The 22,302-nt window shown below is 39.9% G+C and overlaps 1 protein-coding gene across 1 annotated transcript; it reads left to right on the plus strand.

The window, feature by feature from the left end:
• The first annotated feature begins 11,749 nt into the window (after positions 1-11,749).
• gcm2 (glial cells missing transcription factor 2) lies at positions 11,750-21,635 on the plus strand. Its single transcript, XM_051686577.1, has 5 exons — positions 11,750-12,394; positions 13,274-13,526; positions 14,304-14,416; positions 15,045-15,170; positions 18,963-21,635. Exons 1-5 carry the CDS (start codon positions 12,299-12,301, stop codon positions 19,869-19,871), a joined length of 1,497 nt encoding a protein of 498 aa, XP_051542537.1. The 5' UTR covers positions 11,750-12,298; the 3' UTR covers positions 19,872-21,635.
• Positions 21,636-22,302: the final 667 nt, after the last annotated feature.

A 22,302-nucleotide genomic window follows, 5' to 3' on the forward strand; every position in this document is an offset into this window, starting at 1 on the left:
ACACACAACACAATATACAAATAATAACATACAATGTACATTATACAATACACACAATATAGAATACACATTATACAATTAAAAAAAATAGTATATATAGTATATATAAAATGTACAGTAGGTTGTATTGTACTGTATTGACATTCAGGCTGTCGGTTGATAGTCAGTTGCCAGTGTGTTGTTAAGAGAATATTATTTATGACAGTCCAGTGTGAGATAATAAGTTTATTAAAGTGCAGTGCTGATGTATATTGATCGTGAGAGATCAAGAGTTCAAAAGTCTGATTGCTTGGGGGAAGAAGCTGTCATGAAGTCGGCTGGTGCGGGTTCTGATGCTGCGATACCGCCTGCCTAATGATAGCAGTGTGAGCAGCCCATGGCTTGGGTGGCTGGAGTCTTTGATGATCCTCCGAGTTTTTTTCACACATCGCCTGGTGTATATGTCCTGGAGGGAGGGAAGTTCACCTCCGATGATGTGTCTGGCAGTTCGCACCACACTTTGCAGGGCTTTGTGGTTGTGGGCGGTGCTATTGCCGTATCAGCCGGAGATGCAGCCAGTCAGGATGCTCTCTACAGTGCTGGTGTAGAACTGTGTGAGGATGTGGCGGTTCATTCCAAACTTCCTCAGCTGTCTCGGGAAGAAGAGGTGCTGATGAGCCTTCTTCACAACAGCCTCAGTGTGGACAGACCATGTGAGTTCCTCAGTGATGTGGACACCCAGGAACTTGAAGCTGCTGACTCTTTCCACTGGTGCTCCATTGATGGTGATGGGGCTGTGTTCTCTTTCTCTTCTCCTGAAGTCCACCACAAGCTCCTTTGTCTTACTAAAGTTGTGGGAGAGGTTGTGCTCCTGACACCAGCATGTCAGAGTGTGCACCTCCTCTCTGTAGGCTGTTTCATCATTGTCAGTGATCAGACTTACCACCGTCGTATCATCAGCAAACTTAATGATGGCACTGGAGCTATGTGTTGCCACACAGTCATGTGTGTACAGGGAATGCAGGAGTGGGCTAAAAACACAGCCCTGCGGGGCTCCAGTGTTGAGGGTCAGTGATGAGGAGATGTTAATGCCCATTCTAACTACCTGGCGTCTGCTTGACAGGAAGTCCAGGATCCAGCTGCACAGCAAGCTGTTTAAGCGAGAAACTTTAAGGAGTTTCTCATCAAGCTTGGAGGGCACTATGGTGTTGAATGCTGAGGTTGTAGTCTACAAACAGCATTCTCACATAAGTTCCTTTTTTCCAGGTGGGATAGAGCAGTGTGTATTGTAGATGCAATGGCATCATCAGTGGAGCGGTTGTTGCGGTAAGCAAACTTCAATGGGTCCAGTTATTGAGGCATCACAGAGCAGATGTAATCTCTGATTAGTCTCTCAAAGCATTTTCTGATGATTGGGGTCAGAGCAACAGGACACCAGTCATTTAAGCAAGTGATTTTAGATTGCTTTGGTACAGGCACAATGGTGGACGTTTTAAAGTATGTGGGGACTACGACAAAGAGAGGGAAAGGTTGAAAATGTCTATAAAAACACCAGCCAGTTGGTTCGCGCACGCTCTGATGACATGGCCCGGAATGCCATCTGGACCCGCGGCTTTACGGATATTCACCCATCGGAAGGATCGGGTTACATCAGCTACAGAGACTGAGAGTGAACTAACCTCTGAAGGTTCGGCCACGAGAGCTCTAAATAAAAATTATTTAGCTCATCCGGGAGAGAGGCAGTGGTGTTCACGGTGGAGTTTTTAATCCCTTTAAAGTCCGTGATGATATTAATTCCCTGCCACATGCTTCTAGAGTTGGTGGAGTTAAACTGTCCTTCAATCTTGTTCCTGTACTGGCATTTTGCTGCTTTTTCGGAGGGCATAACTGTCTTGTTTATGCTCATCTGCGTTCCCAGAATTAAAAGCAGAGGTCCGTGCATTAAGTGCCGTGCGAACATCGCTATTAATCCAAGGTTTCTGGTTCGGGTAGATCCGTATTGTTTTGGATGGAACAACATCCTCTATGCACTTTCTGATGAAATACGTTACGCTATTAGCGTAAACCTCGATGTCCTCATCAGAGGCGGACCAGAACATCTCCCAGTCCGCGTGATCAAATCAGTCTTGTAGCATAGAGTCTGATTGGTCCGACCAACACTGGATCATTCTGAGGGTGGGTGATTCCTGTTTCAGTTTCTGCCTGTAAGCGGGCAGAAGCAGAATGGAAGAGTGGTCCGATTTGCCAAATGGTGGGTGAGGGAGGGATTTGTAGCCATCCCGGAAGGGAGAGTAGCAATGGTTCTTGCTTGCTTTTAATCCCGTACAGTTCCTTGAGTGCCCGGTCTATGTTGGCTTGTGGGGGGATGTACAAAGCTGTGATAATGACCGCTGTGAATTCCCTCGGTAGCCAGAATGGTCGACACAGAAGCATGAGAAATTCCAGATCAGGAGAGCAGAAAGACTTAATAGAATGTACATTCCTCTGATCACACCAGGATTTGTTGATCATAAAACATACACCACCACCTCTGCTTTTACCTGAGAGGTCTTTCGCTCTGTCCGCTCGGTGCACGGAGAACCCCGCGGGTTCGATAGCTGAGTCTGGAATCTCCGCAGACATCCAAGTTTCTGTAAGGCAGATAAGGCAGCAGTCCCTCGTCTCTCATTGGAAAGAGATCTGCGCTCTCATCTCGCAGAGCTTGTTGTCCAGAGACTGAACATTTGCCAGTAGAATACTGGGTAGCGGGGGTCGATTTGCGTGACGTCTTACACTGATGAGAACGCCGGCTCTGTTTCCCCTTTTCTTTCTGTGCTTTCGCGGCCTGGCTGCCCAGACAAAGGGCTCCGCGGGCTTGTTTGTAAACAGCGGGATGGCATTGAGGAATTTGAAGTCTGGTTTATGGTGTGTAATTGCAGAACCAATGTCCAAAATTGTTTGTCTGTCGTAGACAATAAGGCAGACAAAATCCAAGACAAAAAAACATAAGAATTGTAAACAAAACAAACAAAACACTACAATGTTGTTTCGGAGCTCGCAACACAGCAGCCTTACTCAGCGACATCTTGAGTCCAATGAGTGAGGTCCAGAGTGATTTTACCAGCCCTTTTCCTCACCTTTGGAAGTGTACAGTTCTTGAAGGCAGGGCAAGGGGCAACCAGTAATACGCTCAGCAGTCCAAACTGTCCTTACTAGCCTTCTGATGTCCGATTTTGTAGCTGAACCAAACCAGACAGTTATTGAAGTGCAGAGTACAGACTCAGTGACCATTGAGTAAAACTGTATCAGCAGCGCCTGTGGCAGGTTGAACTTCCTCAGCTGGCAAAGGAAGTACAACCTCTGCTGGGGCATTTTCACAATGGAGTCAATGTGTGTCTCTCACTTCAGGTCCTGTGAGATGGTAGTGCCCAGGAACCTGAATGACTCCACTGCTGCCACAGTGCTGTTTAGAATGGTGAGGGGGGTCAGTGTTGGGGTGTTCCTCTTAAAGTCCACAATCATCTCCACCGTTTTGAGTGTGTTTAGCTCAAGGTTGTTTTGACTGCACCAGACAGCCAGCTGTTCAACCTCCCTTCTGTATGCAGACTCATCGTCATCTCGGATGAGGCCGATGACAGTGGTGTCGTCTGCAAACTTCAGGAGCTTGACAGAGGGGTCCTTGGCGATGCAGTCATTGGTGTAGAGGGAGAAGAGTAGTGGGGAGAGCACACATCCCTGGGGGGCACCAGTGCTGTTTGTACAGGTGCTGGAAGTGAGTTTCCCCTGTCTCACAAGCTGCTGCCTGTCCGTCAGAAAGCTGGTAATCCAGTGACAGATAGACATGGGAACAGAGAGTTGGTGTAATTTATTCTGGAGTATAGGTGGGATGATGGTGTTGAAAGCCGAACTGAAGTCCACAAAAAGGATCCTTGCATATGTCCCTGGTCTGTCCAGATGTTGCAGGATATGATGCAATCCCATGTTGACTGCATCATCCACAGACCTGTTTGCTCTATAAGCATATTGAAGGGGATCTAGAAAGGGTCCAGTGATGTTCTTCAGGTGGGCCAACACCAGTCTCTCAAATGATTTCATGACCACAGATGTCAGGGCGACAGGTCTGTAGTCATTAAGTCCTGTGATTTTTTTGGTTTCTTTGGGACAGGAATAATGATTGAGCGTTTGAAGCAGCATGAGACTTCACACTGCTCCAGTGATCTATTGAAGATCTGTGTGAAGATGGGGGCCAGCTGGTTAGCACAGGATTGAAGACACGCTGGTGAGACGCCATCTGGGCCTGAAGCTTTCCTCGTCTTTTGTTTCCAAAAGACCCGGCTCACATAATCTTCACAGATCTTAAGTGCAGGTTGAGTAGCAGGAGGGGGGAGGAGGGGGGTTGCAGGAGGTGTTGGTGTTTGTGTGAAGTGAAGGTCAGAGTGGGTGTGGGGTGTGAGATTGGGCCTTTCAAATCTGCAGTAGAACACATTCAGGTCGTCAGCCAGTTGTTGGTCCACCACAGGGTTGGGGGTAGGAGTCCTGTAATTTGTGAGTTGTTTCATGCCACTCCACACTGATGCAGGGTCGTTAGCTGAAAACTTGTTTTTCAGCTACTCAGAGTATCTTCTTTTAGCCACTCTGATTTCCTTGTTCAGTGTGTTCCTGGCCTGATTGTACAAGACTTTATCCCCACCCCTGTAATCATCCTCTTTGGCCTGACAAAGCTGCCTGAGCTCTGCTGTAAACCACAGTTTGTCGTTGTTGAACTCTGCTGCCTTGTGCTTCACAGAAACCTGGCTGAGTGAAGCCATTCCGGATAGCGCGTTATATCTGCCGGGCTTTCAGCTGTTCAGAGCGGATCGCATCGCGGAGTTAACTGGGAAAACGAGAGGCAGTGGAACATGCTTTTACATCGATGAAAGTTGGTGTACAGATGTAATAACGTTAAAAAGGATGTGTTGTCCTAATTTGGAAGCGCTCTTTATTAACTGTAAGCCGTTCTACTCGCCACGGGAGTCTTCCACGTTTATTCTGGTGAGTGTGTATTTCGCGTCAAACACGTGTGTGAACACAGCGCTGCAACAGCTGACTGATCAAATCACAGGCACAGAACAACAATACCCAGACTCAGTTATTATTATTCTTGGGATTTTAACAAAGCAAATCTCACATGTGAACTGCCCAAATACAAACAGCACATTACATGCCCCACCAGAGACAGGAACATACTGGATCATTGCTACACAACAATAAAGGATGCATATCTCTCTGTCCCTAAAGCAGCTTTGGGACTCTCTGATCACCGTCTGGTTCATCTTCTTCCAAACCTACAGGCAGAAGTTAAAATCAACCAAGCTAGTAGTAAGGACTGTAAAGAGATGGACCAATGAAGCAGGGTGGGAACTACAAGCCTGCTTTGATTGCTCGGATTGGAGTGTTTTTGAGGCTGCAGCCACAGACCTGTACGAGCTCACAGATACTGTTACATCATATATCAGTTTCTGTGAGGATATGTGCATTCCTACTAGGACTTATTTAAAGTTGTGCAGGGATGTGCAAAATATGTGCAGAATATGAACCATAGAATGTGCAAATGTTCACTGTTCACAGTTGTTCACAAAAAAGTTCACAGTTTGAGTATAATAAAAAGTGCAATAGACCAGATAAATGTTCTTTACGTTGACGCAAGACAGATGTGGAAACTATGTTAATGTAACATGTAGTATATATGGAGGGGGGATAAGAGACAGTGTCGGGGGGACCTAGGCCTTGTTTATGAGGCCAGCTGCAGACGGGAAGAAACTGTTCCTGTGGCATGAGGTTTTGGTCCTAATGGACAGTAGCCTCCTGCCGGAGGGGAGTGTCTCAAAGAGATTGTGTCCTGGGTGGGAGGGGTCGGCCACAATCTTTTCTGCCCGCCTCAGAGTCCTGGAGGCATACAGGTCCTGGAAAGTTGGCAGATTGCAGCCAATCACCTTCTCAGCAGAACGAATGACACGCTGCAGTCTGCTTTTGACCTTGGCAGTGGCAGTAGCGTACCAGATGGTAATGGAGGAGGTGAAGATGGACTCAATGATGGAGGTGTAGAAGTGCACCATCATTGTCTTCGGCAGGTTGAACTTCTTCAGCTGCCACAGGAAGTACATCCTCTGCTGTGATTTTTTTTTAATTAAAGAGCTGATGTTCAGCTCCCACTTGAGGTCCTGGGAGATGATGGTTCCTAGGAAGTGGAAGGACTCTACAGTGTCAAATGGAGAGTCACACAGGATGATGGGGTGGCCTGGGTTCTTTCTGAAATCTACGACCATCTCCACTGACTGCACCAGGTCACCAGATGATCAATCTCTCACCTGTAGGAGGACTCATCCCCACCAGTGATGAGCCCAATGAGGGTGGTGTCATCCGCAAACTTTAGGAGCTTGACAGACTGGTGACTGGAGGTGCAGCTGTTAGTGTACAGGGAGAAAAGTAGAGGGGAAAGAACACTGCCTAGAGGGGAACCAGTGCTGATGGTCCAGGAGTCAGAGACATGTTTTCCTAGCCTCACGTGCTGCCTCTTATCAGTCAGGAAGTCTGTGGTCCACTTGCATGTGGAGTCAGGTACACTCAGCTGGGAGAGCTTGTCCTGCAGCAGATCCGGGATGATGGTGTTGAAGGCGAGCAAAAATCCACAAACAAGATCCTGGCATAAGTTCCTGAGGAGTCCAGGTGCTGGAAGATGAAGTGGAGGGCCATGTTAACTGCATCGTCTACTGACCTGTTAGCTCTGTATGCAAACTGCAGGGGGTCCAGGAGAGGATCATTGATGGCTTTGAGGTGGGACTGCACAAGGCGCTCAAATGACTTCATTACCACAGAGGTCAGGGCGACAGGTCTGAAGTCATTAATACTGTGGTCCTCGTTTTTTGGGGGACGGGGATGATGGTGGAGGTCTTGAAGCAGGCTGGCACATGGCATGTCTCCAGTGAGGTGTTAAAGATGTTAACGGATGATAATTTAATAAGTAGGCTAATTTACATCTTTAATTAGTTTATATACTGTATATTTTATTAAATTCTTAAGACTTTCAGTCATAAGCCTATTGAAAATGAAGTAGGCCTGTATACATTTGGGTGAGAGTCTAAAAAAGCCTGTAGTCTATAACAGAAATTTGGGCAATTTCGTGGTGGTTAAATTTTTTCAGGGGTGGTAAAAAATGAAATGTCTCAACAACTCTACCCACACAAACACATATACTGTAAGTACAATGGACAGGGATCAAAAGTTTTTTTTAATTTTTTTTACAAACAAATAATAATAATAATAATAATAATAATACACAAATAAAAATAAACCTTATGTACTCTTTATTGCCATATGACAATATATTTCTATTAGGGCTGTCAAGATTACATTTTTCTAATCGTGATTAATCGCAATATCTCATCATTCAGATGTATGTATTGTTTTTTACACAAAACCTACCCTACCAACAGAGTTAGTACAACAGAAAATGAACACAGCACAATTCAAAATATGTAAACAATAATAATAATAATAATAATAAAAACTAAAATAAAAAAATCTCTCTCTCTCTCTCTCTCTCTCTAAAGTTGTATGTGTGTTATGACAGGACATATTTGCTTCCTTTTTATGGAGTTTTAACAGACATAATGTTTAGAGGAGCACAGTGGAATTAAATAGCTCTGGTCATGTGACTATTTGTACCACTCGTGCGAAAAAAGTCTGCACTTTTACAATTGACAACTCTGTGTAAAATACATCAACAACTCCTTTTAGACCCCTTTCACCCCGTTCGGTGGGATTAAATGGGCTAATGACAGTGTAGATTACCTGCAGGGTTCCAGCATATTCTGCTGTTCTACAGTGGCTAGTGCACTATCAAACGCACTTTTATGCAGAGACACTGTGAAAGAACCTTGGAGACTGTGCGCAGCAGGGTTTCCGTTATCTGGAAATCTCCGACAAATTCAAAAATTCTTTGCGCTGCGCTGCCATGGAGGGTTTTCCTGACAATTTGCGTTATTCCCGTCTCGCGTGCCAGTTTAAAACTCTAACTCACCTGTTAATCGGTTGATTATCGGTTGATTAACAGGTGAGTAGATCCCGAAATTCATGCACAAACTCAACGGGAGAGTTAATTCATGATAACATGTAAACAAACAACATAAAAGAATGGCTCGCACCCGTTTGGGGTGATTCAATCAGAAGAGGACAAGCGAGACACCACCGTCACAACTGGTCATTTTATGCTTCTTTTTTTTTTTTTTTTTTTTTTTTTTGACCACTTATGTTTGGATTTCGCTGGAGAGACTCTGGTATAATGACACATTAATAATTAGGCCTATGTCAGTGTATTATTGCATGATATAGAGCAAAATGTAAAAGAAGAAAAAGAAAGCGCTTAAAACGCGCACCGTTTCTCTTAATTATACTTGCACTTGCATAATTCGAAGTAATTTAGTGTAATGCCTGAATTAACAGAGCTTCAAATGTGCGTGTTTAGAGATGAGATGAGAGGATTTTTTCCAATTTATCCTGCAAACTTTATATTTCCTGGACACGTTGGCCAGCACTAAAACTCTGGTGCGCAGTGCAAGGCAGGTTTTCAAATGTCCGCTGCAATCATCGAGCACTATCTAACTGTGTTTTTTGTGTGCTTACTTAATTCTAAATGTTCCCCTACTTTGCTACATTGATAAAATGCTTGGCACAGGTCTGCTTGCCAGCATCTGCTTTCACGACGGTCAATGAATAGTTTATGACGTGCGTTAACGGCGTTAAAAAAAATAGTGGCGTTAAAGGAATGTTGCGTTAACAGGTTATTTACTTCGACAGCTCTAATTTCTATATTACTCTACAATCAATCAATGTAATAAAAAAATAATACCAGTGTTAAATGCATTGAATAGCAACCATAGGAAAACATACGGGTGATATATAGGACCCACATACAGTATGCATTCTAGGTGCTGTCATGGAAATTCTCTTAATTAAAAAAAGTATTCACCTACAAAGTACTGTAAGTTCAAATGACAGAAGACGCCTTAATTGAGGAATTCCTGAAGTGGCAGATCAAAAGACTAGGCTACTTCATGTAAAAAAAGAAAAAAAGAAAAAAAAAGAAAAAGAAAATTCTTAAAACCTAGACGTCATTTTTGACCCACATATGGGTTGAATCAACATTTAAAACATAAAATCCTATTCCATTAGAAACACAGTCACAACTCACTAAAATGACATTTATTTAGAGTATAGTTATTTCTATTAAATGCATTGTTATTTTAACGAACTTTTCAAACTCAAATTAGTTTTTTAATTTATTTTGTATTATTGAATGTGCAATCATGATTATGTTCACATGTATTATTAGTGATACCTTTTAATGAATATATATATATATATATATATATATATATATATATATATATATATATATATATGTGTGTGTGTGTGTGTGTGTGTGTGTGTGTGTGTGTGTGTGTGTGTGTGTGTGTGTGTGTGTGTTTTACGGGTTGCTTAAGACAGCGGGCCCAGAGCAGCCTACAAAGTTGTCCCAAAAATCCTTTGGCACAAATGATTAAAATCACCTCATCTGGCTTTATGTTGGATAATGATAAACAGCGCGAAAAATCATGCGATTGCTTCGGAATTCGCCAGGTCGTAAAGTCGTGTGGTGTACCAGGGTAGGCTGCGATTATCAGCTAAACTCGTAACGTGTGCTCGGGCTACGACCTCCGGAGTGTCAGAACTCGCACCGTGTAAGCCCGGCCTATAACATATTCTGATTGTTGTATTTTATTTGTTGTGGCAAATTTTATTTTATAACTTTATCCTTATCAACGCTTGTCAGAAAATCTATCGTTAATTAACATAAAATTATTTCTGACTCTCCAGGGGTTTGATCAGTTGGGTAATTGCTCGGATCAGACGTCTGTCTTTTCGTAGTCGGGGAAAAATGCAGCTACCTGTGCAACAGAGATATACTTCGATATCAAGTGACTAAATTCCATCGAGTAAGATGTGAGCGCACTTGACAGGAATGATCTCTGGACACTGAAATCAGAATAGCGTTTATTCTCACCATTACTTTTTAATGACAGAGGGGTGTTAACCAAAGTTATTGCTTCAGTATAGTTTGGGTTTAAGAAGGTACAATAGATGCACATCTTCATTCTAAACACCTGCATAAAAATGAAAGATTATGGTGTGAAAAACCATAGTGAGACAAATATATCCATCCAAATTTTAGCAAATGACATGCATTTTACAGGGAGCCTATAAGCAGTACACACACACACACACACACACACACACACACACACACACACACACAATGTGAGTAGATCTTTGCTTTTACTGTAACCAGTGAAGTCATAAAAGGAGTGATTTTGGGAAGAAAATGGCTTTGGTAGCCTACAACCGATTATTTTCTTATCTGAGGATGAAAGGATCCCTCTACAAATGTAAAATAGTAGTAAAAAAAAATAATGCAACCAAAAAAGAATACAGTAATACTAGCAAATACAGTATTATATAAATATACAGTATTATATTTATATAAAATATAAGCAAATACAGATGTAACCTTTTTTTTAGTTTATTATTATTATAATTATTATTATTTTATTATTATTTTAAAAAGACCTGCAATCCTGTGACAGGTATACGTACGTTATAACATCTCTTTCTCTTTTCTGGAATATAAATCAATGGCTAATATGACGACAGCATATTCTCTAAAACCCTTCAGTAGATTTGTAATAATTTAAGCAATTTCTCACTTGCATTTGCAATGAAAAAATAATATGCCTATACTGTGAAAACGCCATAGGCCTATATTTTCAATGAGATGGACAACACCATATTGGATTGAAAGGAGGTTAAATTTACGTGGAAAAACGATTAAACCTAAAATTAAATCACACCTCAAATATTTATATATCTTGTAGCCTATACAGTTTTAATATAAGACACGGAATGCACTCACAACAAAAGTCATATGTTTTAGCTAGACTGAAACTAGACTGCTATTCAAGATACGAGTTCAATACATTTTATTCAATTAACGTTAATTATACTTTAATTACATTTTATTTTGTTCTACGAGACTATTACAGCCACGAGAAATTAATATAGCTGCTGGCTATCAGCTACAATAATATGAGCCGTTCACGTTGATTTTAACCAACAACCTACATTAAATTTTAGATTAATGTTAAATAATTTAATTGAGATTATTTTGAGGTTCTTATGCGAGGACTGAAATCATTACAGAACTCAGCATATGCTACTCGTTGAATAAAAATCATATTAAAATTATTATTAGCCTATTAGCTATTATTGTTATTGTTATTAGGCTATTATTTTTCTGACACATTCTCTTACAAATGGAAAAACAGCTCCATTCATTCTGCGATTCAGATAATGCCCTCATTTGCCTTCTTTTGTTGCCTGGCCGTAAATATTTAACTGTAAAATTGTAAGCTGTGTTCAGGGCGAATGTCGCCTGAAAATCACTAATATTTGCCATTTCCAATGGCATCAGTGATCGTCAATGGATACATAGAAAGGTGCGTGTGTTTATGAACTGTGTTGTGTTTGTTGTGTTAACGACCAGTCCGTGTTGTGTCAGCAGTGCGGCTTTTCGTTTACACACAACAACGAATGACCTGCGGTAGATCACATTACTCCACCGACTGGACCAGTCCTGTTCTGTGACCAGCAACCGCTGCTCAGTACCACTCAAAGTTGCTCGCATAAATTTAGCTGACTACACGTGAAATACCACACCGTCGGGTTCAGTTTGAAAAGACACCGTCATTTTCCCCTTAAAACTGCAAACGCAAAGATAAAATCTGGGACACGTAAGGAACATTTATTTACCCCAAGCGGTGTCGGTCTGTGCCTCTGCTGTCTCTAGTCAAACATAGCGCTTTCGTTCGTTCCGCGGTTTTGTTGAACTGTGAAGTTAAAGTGAAGTGTTAGTGGAGTAAAGTAAAGTTAGTGGAGATGAATCGCACGGATCATGTACAGTGAAAGTACGCAGTGTTTGAGCTAGTCCGTGTTTGTGTATATGTGTGTGTGTGTGTGTGTGTGTGTGTGTGTGTGTGTAAACCCAGCCTCCTTCTTTACATAGACACAGCAACGTTTACCTGAAACCATTACCTGTGTGAAGCGCACCTGGACGGGCTTAGACGAACGTGGATTTTAACAGGAGAAAAGAAAGACAGTTTTGGAAGTATAGGACGTGACTGGGGGATGTATTATCAATTCTACGAACTGATCTAGAGTCTTGATTTTTGATTCTGAGGGTTTCTGTGATCCAGATCTGAGAAATATCATGTCAAAATCCTCAGATCAATTTGACAGCTCGGACTGTGTGTGTTCTTTCGGGATGAAGTTGACTTGGGATATAAACGACTCCAAACTTCCACAGGTAATGATTTAACTTTATATATTTATAAAGTTAAATCTCATGCATTTTTTGGCATATTTAAATATTAATAAAATGTTTAAAAAGGCGCTTGTAACCTAAAGATAATCCTTTAGGTTACGAGCGCCTTTTAAAATATATTTCTCCTTTACAGAAATTTGATATATGGCAATATATATAAAACACATATAGAACATATGTTTATATATGGGTTTCACTGATATAAAATTCGCATAGCCTTTAGGCAAGTATACTTGTATTTCCCAATATGCGATACATATTTCAAAATACTAAAAAAAAAAAAGTCATAACTTTTTACGTTTTCATAACATTTATTTTCCCAAATACAAATTTAATTTGAATATGTACATATACGTTCAAATATATTAACTATAATAATATGGCCATATATCATATGTCTGTATAGACTACCTTATCTGTCCCTTAAAAAATATGTTGGTAATGTAGTCAGCTGGATTCAGACATACTACATAATATTGTTGTGTTGAATTAAACCAGTTAAATTATTTAATATATATATTAATGCAATGTTCAATAAATTCAAATCTTTAATTTTTTTTTTATATTCTATTTGCTTTCTTTTAACCTTTCTTACTTTAATGCTTATAACATAATAATGGTTGTTATAAAGCCTAAAAAAATTAAGCATATAAGTATATTTAAAGAAAGTGAATAAAATATGAAAACATGTAAATATTTGAATTTATTTTCCATTGCACACACAGAAATGAATATTTACAACATATACATTTTTATACAGTCTATACTATTTCATATCACTCCATTATTCTGGCAGGCTTAAATTGCATGAATAGCAAACAAAACATCTGAATATGTTAATAAAAATGACTTTTTTTCCAGGACACAAAGCAGTATGATGTGTTCCAGGAGTGGACGGATGGATATGTGCGTTATATCTACAGCAGTGAGGATAAAAATGCACAGAGACACCTAAGCGGATGGGCCATGAGAAACACAAATAATCACAACTGTCAGATCCTGAAGAAGTCTTGTCTTGGTGTGGTGGTATGTTCACGGAACTGCTCTCTCCCAGATGGGACCAAACTTCAGCTGAGACCGGCCATCTGTGATAAAGCTCGACAGAAACAACAGAGTGAGTTCACCAACTTTTCCTCCAGTCAAGCAGCATCTACTAGACAAGTTCATCATGTTAGAAACAGGTCTGCTAAGAAAAAACAGATCTTAAAAAACAGGCTTGTTTTATAACAGTGTGGCAAGTACTGTAGGTGCCTGCAAGAAAGTTTAAAATATCTTCACAAACATTCTTAAAAATAAAAGGTTTTTGTATTACCAAAGACCCTCTTCTCTTTAAGTTTACTGCTGTAAAGTTCTTGAATTGGCCACACAGTACTATTCCTTAATGATTAAAAACGTTTTTGATGCTAGTTTTTTCAGAAGACTGTATTGGTTTCATCTGTTTACAGAAGAAAAATCAAGGCACTCTTGGTTTCTTTGAGGTACTAGAAAAAAAAACATAAAGGATCTCTCATGGCATCATGGGATGTTCATCAAGCTCTAAAATGCTTTTAGGAACCTTAATATTTATGCGTGTAGTCTTTAATGCAGTGACCTCTGTTAATGGACCTTCCTGTATAGGCACTGAGAATGTCAAACTCCCAGAACACATCCACTGCGGTTCACTGAATTACCCTGTTCTATCAGGAGAGAGTTTGACTCTCTCACTCTTGAGTCTTTGGCTCAGTTAGAGAACACTTGACCTTTTGTTTGAACTGAATTGTGAAGTGTAATGTCCCATAGCATTTCTTGAAAAAAAGCTGCTTTAAACAAGCTTTGTAACATGTGAAAGCATGTATTGATGATGATGATGATGATGAAAAGAAAAGGTTAAAATTTCTGCCTTGTTTCATAGAAAAGCTTTGCCCGAACTGTAACTCAGCTCTAGAGTTGATTCCGTGCCGAGGTCACAGTGGATATCCAGTCACCAATTTTTGGAGAGTTGACGGAAAGGCCATTTTTTTCCAGGTACATGTAATTGTATTGAAGACATTGAGTACTGGTTAATACAGTAAGTGAGGTTATTGGTTTGGTGTACTGCTGCAAGGCAAAAAAAAAAAAAAAAAAAAATATATATATATCACAGTGATAACTTCAAATGCTTAAATCCTCCCAAACAAATACCAAACAAGCATAACTATTTTTCAATATAATAATTGCTTAGTGCATTCAATGCATTCTATATTGTTTTCCATGCAAATGACATTGGGTTGTCATTAGTTTAACATATTATCATACACTGCTAAATGTTTTGTCAAATAATAAAAATATACTAAAACATCTATATTGACAGATTTTAAGTCAAAATGATTATTTCATATGACCGAGTCAACCTGACTACATTAGGTTACACCAACAAAAGTAATTTTAAGGGTCAGACCACATAGAAATAATGTCTTATGGTATTGACTAGTATTAACTTTTTACAAAAGCAAAATGAAAACAGATTTAAAATGAATTGCACAGATTAATGTAACTATACAATAGAACTGTGTATACTTATTTTAAAATATAGTTATCTATTTAAATGGTTACATTTCTTGGGTTTTATGGCATTGTTAGATGTTTCATTCTCTCTGTAATGTCTATTTTTAAGGCTAAAGGAGTCCATGACCACCCCAGACCAGAGAGTAAGTCTGAAACAGAGGCAAGAAGGAGTGCAGTAAAGAGACGGTTGTCTTCACCTCACTTCTCACAGAAAAGAAGACTGGTGGAGCCAGAGGTAACACACACACACACACACACACACACACACACACACACACACACAAACACAAACACAAACACAAACACGATTCAAGTATAATTCAAGAATTTGGCAAGGCAAAAGCCTGTTATATTCAACTTTTGTATGTACATCATGGCAACCACCACAGACAAATTCATTCCATACAGTCATGTGTAAGGACATACTTCACAAAAACATTTCACATGATCTTAAAAACCTTAAAAAGGTCTATGCTTACATGCTTGAAATTAGTTTTGTAGGCAAAAAAAGTTACAGATAGTATTGCACCTTTTGGACCAGATAGTGAAGGACAAGCAGCCAACAAGTGTCCAGCATACAGTACATGGGCACTATTTTTTTAGTCACTCCATAATATTACCCATACTTTCATTTGTTATTTAATACATTTGATAACTTCAATGTTATTGTAAATTCTGGAAAAACTGTAATAATAAAGAATGAGTTTGTGTGTCCAAAGTTTGGCTGGTAGTGTGTAAAGACTGTAAATGTACAGTATGTGACATATCCATGAATTTAATTTATTATTTTTTTTTTTATTCAACACCAAGATTTTATGTTAAAATGTACGTATCGAAGAGGTCATGTGACAGCATGCGAGGAGCAGACGTGTGAACGGCGAGCTCTGCGCACTTTGCAAATTTTATTACTATTTGTGTCATAAACCGGTGTGATTCAATACACCCTGATTCTTAACTGTTCTAGGAAGACAATATGTCAAAAAATTCTAAATCCTCGGGCTCTGGAGATATTAAAAGACACTTACGTGCTCAGGCTGATTCCCCAGAGCAAAAGGCAGGAAGCCCCGGACTCAATTCGGACGGTGAACTGAAAGAAATCCGGCGTGAATTGATGAATGTGTCAGCAAAGCTGACGGAAGTTGTTGCAGATTTGGAAGATCTTGCTGTAATACGTCGATAGATTACTTCCATGGAGATGAAATTATCTGAGTTGGTTACAAGATTGTCGGATGTCGAGAGACGGATCGATTATCTGGAGTCTTCAGAGAAGGAATTAGCTGCTAATCCGCTAGCGACCAAGATGGACTTGCAACGCGTTTTGGAAAAACTGGAGGACTTGGAGAATCATAGCTGGCAAAACAACGTCCGAATTGGGAGGCACTTAAAGCTGTTCTTTGGGGTCGGATCATACAGTATGCCTCATTCATCAAAAAGTCCAAAGCACGAGAACTCATGGAGTTGGAAGGAAATATTAAAAGTGCAGAGGCAGAGCTGAAGTGCCGAATGTCGTCTGATGGCCTCAGAGAATTAACCCGTTTGAAATATAGATATAATACTATTTCAGGTCTATTCAGGGCAAGACAGTCATACTTTGAGTCAGGGGGACAACGCAGGGAAGCTTTTGGATAGATATATAAAGCAGAGAGAGTCTTTTGCTACCATTTCCTCAGTGAAATCTGCTGGTGGTGAAATATTTACCTCAGCCATTCATATTAATAATGCTTTTAAAGAATTCTATCTTGATCTTTATAGTTCCACGTCTTCGTCTACTGATAAGGATATTATAAATTTTGTGGAACCATTAGAACTCCCTAAACTGATGACAGAGCAAAAATCTCTCTTGATTCTGAGATAACCTTGGAGAAGTTTAGCAAGGTAATTAAGGCAAGGCTCCAGGGCCAGATGGCTTTGCCGCCGAGTTTTTTAGACCTTATGCTACAGAGCTGGCTCCACTTTTGTTAGAAGTTTATACTGAATCATTAAAGAATGGAAAGCTTCCACCAACCATGACACAAGCCCGGATCAGTCTGATTCTTAAAAAAAGACAAAGATCCAAGAGAGGGTAAGAGTTACCGTCCAATTTCCCTGATCCAGCTAAAAGTTAAAATACTGTCAAAAGTTCTGGCTAACTGATTAAGTAAAGTTAGGACATCTCTTATACATATAGATCAGGTGGGGTTTATTCGGGGTCGTAGCTCTTCTGATAATTTTAGGCGTTTCATCAATATCATGTGGTCAGTGGTGAATGATCAGACTCTGGTCGCTGCCATTTTACTTGACGGCAAAAAGGCGTTTGATATGGTAGAATGGGATTATCTTTTTAAGATTTTGGAAATATACGGGTTCGGGAAAACTTTTATTGGTTGGATTAAGTAACTTTGTAGACACCCGGTAGCGGGCGGTACAAACGAATGGATTAATTTCTGATTATTTTTCTCTGAATAGGGGCACCCAGTAGGGTTGCCCTCTTTCCCCATTATTGTTCTGTCTTGCCCTGGAACCAATAAGAATAAGAAGGGAAGATGAATTTCCAGGGGTGGTGGCAGGAGGTATGGCGCATAAGCTTTTGCTTTACGCAGATGATATTTTGTTATTTGTCACCGACCCTACTAGATCTATGCCTTGCCTTCACAGAATTATTAATTCCTTTTCTAAATTCTCAGGATACAGAGTCAATTGGTCTAAATCTTTTTAAATCAGTGCTATAAATCAGATTATGGGAGAAAGATTTAAACTTGGTATTGGAGGAGGAAGTGTGGGCTAGGATTCTAAAAAACATCAAGTCTGCATCTAGAGATGCAAGGGTGCACCTTATGCAATTCAAAATTTTACATAGATTCTATTGGACCCCTTCTAGATTATATAAGTTTGGTCTTAAAGACACACCCACCTGCTGGCGATGCCAATCAGAAGATGGAGACACAATCCATGTTTTTTGGGGGTGTGCTTAGATTCAAGAATTTTGGTTGAAAGTTCAGAGTTGTATGTGTGATGTTTTGAGCACTCAAATTTACTTTGTCCTAGACTCTGTATTTTGGGTCGGTCATAAATTTGGGGGATAATCACATAAAAAATTGGGTTCTGACCAGTCTCATGATCGGCAGGCAAATAAATTTAAGGGGATGGAAGTCAGATGTAGCGCCCTCTTTTTCGGAGTGGTGTGTGGAAATGGGGAGGGTGGCTGCTTTCAAGGAAGTGGTAAGTAGAAGGCTGGGGATTTGGGACTTAGTTGTTAAAAAATGGGGCAATTATTTAGTTTTTTGGGGGGACTCTTGGGGAGGGGATGTGGAGAGTGTAGTTTAGTTTAATTATGCATGTTTATTATATTTTCTTTTTTTTTGGTTGTGTGTGTGTGTTATTATGTGGGACCACAGGGGTGTTCGTTGGGGGTCAGGGTGGGGTTGGTGAATGGGGAGGGATATTAGTGGGGTTTAAATGTGAAATGTTGATTCATTGTATATGTGTTGGGTTTTTCTTTGTGATGTATATATGAATCAATAAAAATGTACATATCGGTGTGTATTTGTAACCGGCCACTATTTCTTTAAGGTTATTCACCAATTTTTAATTTACCTTTTGGCCTTCTCTACTTCATTTTAGATGGTCCTTTGATGTGAATTAAAAAATTAATTCTACAAATATCCCATGTAGTCTTTTAGTTAATACAGTATGAGGTTATAAAACTGCATGTTTCAAAATATCTTTTGAAAATAGTTATAAGATGAATTATAGCATGTCAGACCACAGAAGATCGATATACCTGATCAAGTTTAACTATGTTAGATTTTGTTGTAAATTGAAAAGATTTATTTCGTGTAAAAAAAAAAAAATATTTGTCAGAATAATGAAGACATTGACATATAACATCATAAACCTCTACATTCTAAAAACATGTTGTTTAGTCATGATCTAGAGAGGATTACTTTAGCTGGGGTTCTTGGAGACGTCAAGCTCTCTCTGGCAATTGGAGTCTCTGTGTAAAAAGTAATTTGCAGATCAATAAAACTTTGTTTTCTGTTGTCATCAGCCTGGGCGCTACCATGACATGGCCTTCCCAAATATCCACCAGCTCACCATGGAGGGTCCAGACCGCTTCAGCATCATTGCAGAGTCCAACTTCCCAATCCAGACCCAACACTACCCTCCGTTCCAGAACCCAGAGCCCTACAAGTTCCCCTACGACACACATGCCGCTGCGGCCATGGCCGATGCCCCAGGCTCACTGCAGAAGCCTGCCAACCACCGTCTGTATATGACTCGCCCCCCTTGTGGCTATGATTTTGCAGTCCCAGGATACCTTGGCTCAAGCCCTTATCCAGCAGCACTGTACAAGGACCCTACTAACCCACAATCTGAGACGGAACCTAATAAATCTGGGCCCTGTCTAAGTGGGGTCTCTCATGGCACGAGCCCATTAGCCACCCACGAGCGGAGCTACGCAGACACCACGGGAAAACATCACAGCTGGAAGCAGATTCTTAGTAAAGGTGTTTACGGGGAGCGAGTAGACTACCCTCAGCTGCCGACCAATGGCAACCACCACTACTACAACAGCGACTACCCGTGTAGGTACACAGGACCCACTTCCGCTACCCCGGCAGCTCTCCAGACCATAATAACCACAACTACAAAAGTGTCGTACCAGCCATGCCCCAAGCCATCTGTCGTCAAGCATGGAGAGAACATCTATGACGTAAAATGCCTGTCTAACTGTAACTCAGTCTTGGAAGAGGCAACTCCCAACTCTCCCTACTCTGACCTGAAGATTCCTGAGGATTCCGGAGTGATAAAATCTGCCCTGTCATACCAGGACACTCTCCCAGCTAAAACTGAGAGGGCAGAAAACTTTGAGGGCTATCGCTACAGCAGCTACAGCTCAAATAGTTACCCTGAACGGATGTCACATCCATTTAGGTATGAAAGTGGAGAATATTGAAGGACTGCAATGAGAAATGAATAGATGACAGTAGACAAAACCCCATGGCAAGATGTGTCAGACTTTAAATATAGACCTGAAACTTACTCTATGCAAATACATGAATGCAAACTCTTCAAGCTATGCAAGCTTGATTTCATGTATCATTGCACTCTGACCTGCAATTCATAATGCAATGCAAGCACAAGTTTGATTCTCAGCTTGGCCTCAAGGGGCAGCATTAGCACAAATTATTCTTATTTGAAATTTTTTTCCTTTTTCTTTTCGTTTTAGGTCAACTACTGTCATGGTGGAGCAACATTTTGAAGACTTGCTGAGCAAGTTAGTTAATTTAGAATTAGTTAACAGTTTTCTTTAGTCGATGAACAAATCAGTGTTGTTGAGCAAGTTTTTAAGTTAACAAATTGTTCTCTTTAACTTACACTGATTCTCATTTCTGGTACACTGACTGAAGTCTCTCCCTTTCAAAGACAATGAGCTCTAGTATCAAGTGACTGCTTTGGTGGCTTTTCTTGCATGTAAAGATTGACTATAGCATTTGAGTGCGAGCTGTAAAGGATATTTATTTGTTTGACCCTCTGAATGAATACACACCTTCACTGAACCAGGCGGTGACTTGAAACGAAATTAGATATATTGGTGGTGAATGAGCTGAATGTACTGGTGCACTTGTTGCTGAATGGTAGTAATGAATCTGAGATTGCAGAACTGAACATATAACACATCTCCTCTAGTTTGTGAACGAGGATCTGTTGACTGAATGAATGAGATGAGGTATGTCGTACATTAAGTTAGGCAATCTCGTTCAACAAGAAGAGAAAGGGCCTGAATGAATTATAAATGTGACTGATGACCATGCATTAAAATGATATTAGGATGTTATTGAAACTTATTTACTTATTTTTTGCTATTTTTGTTGTCTATTTTTATATAGTAGCTTGATTAAAGTCATGCTCAGCTATTAATAAAATCATAAATAGGCCTAAATAGGCCTATGCTTTGTTGTAATTTGTGGGGGAAACGCTTATGATGCTTAAAAACACAGCTGAAATCTCTTAGTAGATTTGTAGAAGCGAAAATTTTAATAAAGAATAATTAGACTTGTTTCAGTCATGAACGACTCAGTGCTTTTGGTTCAATGACTCACTCAAAACACATAAATGATGCTCATTTGTCACCATCTACTACCACAGAAATGGTCAATGTCAATAAATAAGTGAATTAACAAATCGTTTTGGTGAACAGATTCAAAAGAATCGAGATTAATAAATCCACTATTACTTCAACTGTCAAAATAACTACCTAAATAATAACACATCCGGTTTAATAACACAGACATTTACAGCCCCCTTGAGTACTGAAGTTTGCCACCACCACAGCAACGCATGAGCGCAATGTACAACAGGACTGCAAGCTTATGATATGATGGCCAAACATTCACGTCTGTGGTCACATATTTTGTAAAGTATGTTTCTGGCCATAAAAATGTGTTGTTATTTATATTCAGTGTTTGATCTGTTTACATGTCTTTAGTTTAAAAGTCATTGTAGATTCCTGGTGTATTTTTGTGTAAATCTTTGATCTATATTAATGAAATACAGTGAAATCAGTGTTGAGTACATTTGCAGATACACGAGTAATGTGTTTGAAAGCCATGATTGGTGACTAGCTGTTGTCTTAGAAAGACATAAAAAAAACAGTGTGTCAAGTGAGAATTGGGGTAAGAATTGTTTCTTTGTTCTGTTCATTAAAAAAGGTCTCTCTTTATAACTGAGAGCTTGTAGAGTGTGATATATAGTCTACAACAGACATTTTTATTTATAACAGACGAGTCACTACTCATATTAGTCATCTTTAAGAGATTTAAGAATGATAGTCATAATGCATTATTACATTTGAGATAAAAAAAAGTCTTAAAACCTCTTAAGCTTTGATATAGACCTCTTTTCAAAAATACTGTATCTGTTTGTTTAGCATGTCCTAATAGGAAGTCCAAAACATGACATTAAAGCATATAATCATGGGTTTTATGGCTGAGAGCTTTTAAGACATCAGAGAGAATGAGAGACACACTTCTCAAGCCTACAGAGTCCAGTGAAGAATATTCTGCTGTCAGAAGGGATCAAGAATAATCACAGACAATTAATTGGCAGGTTTGTCATCATAAAGCCCAAGAGAGGTGCCTAGACAGGCTACAGACCTCCAACCACTAGACAGACAGAAAGAGATACAATTAAACACACAGATAAAATATCTGACATCACAAGAGACAACAAGCAACAGAGAGAAAACAGACATGTAAAAAGAAGGAGACTGTAAAAATGCAGTAGGATATTGACAGAGAGAGAGAGAGAGAGAGATACTGTAATACTTGTTGCTGACAGCATCTCTCCTCACAACCACTTTACACACACAGGAATAAACGAACACA

The sequence above is a fragment of the Myxocyprinus asiaticus genome, chromosome 44 (assembly GCF_019703515.2).
Source record: "Myxocyprinus asiaticus isolate MX2 ecotype Aquarium Trade chromosome 44, UBuf_Myxa_2, whole genome shotgun sequence".
NCBI classification, from domain to species: domain Eukaryota; kingdom Metazoa; phylum Chordata; class Actinopteri; order Cypriniformes; family Catostomidae; genus Myxocyprinus; species Myxocyprinus asiaticus.

What these genes read in the sequence shown, in the direction of transcription:
- gcm2 (XM_051686577.1), top strand. Translation starts at nt 12,299, where the DNA reads ATGTCAAAATCCTCAGATCAATTTGACAGCTCGGACTGTGTGTGTTCT. An exon ending in ACGACTCCAAACTTCCACAG is followed by an intron (nt 12,395 to 13,273) that starts GTAATGATTTAA and finishes CTTTTTTTCCAG; the next exon opens with GACACAAAGCAGTATGATGT. An exon ending in AGCTCGACAGAAACAACAGA is followed by an intron (nt 13,527 to 14,303) that starts GTGAGTTCACCA and finishes CTTGTTTCATAG; the next exon opens with AAAAGCTTTGCCCGAACTGT.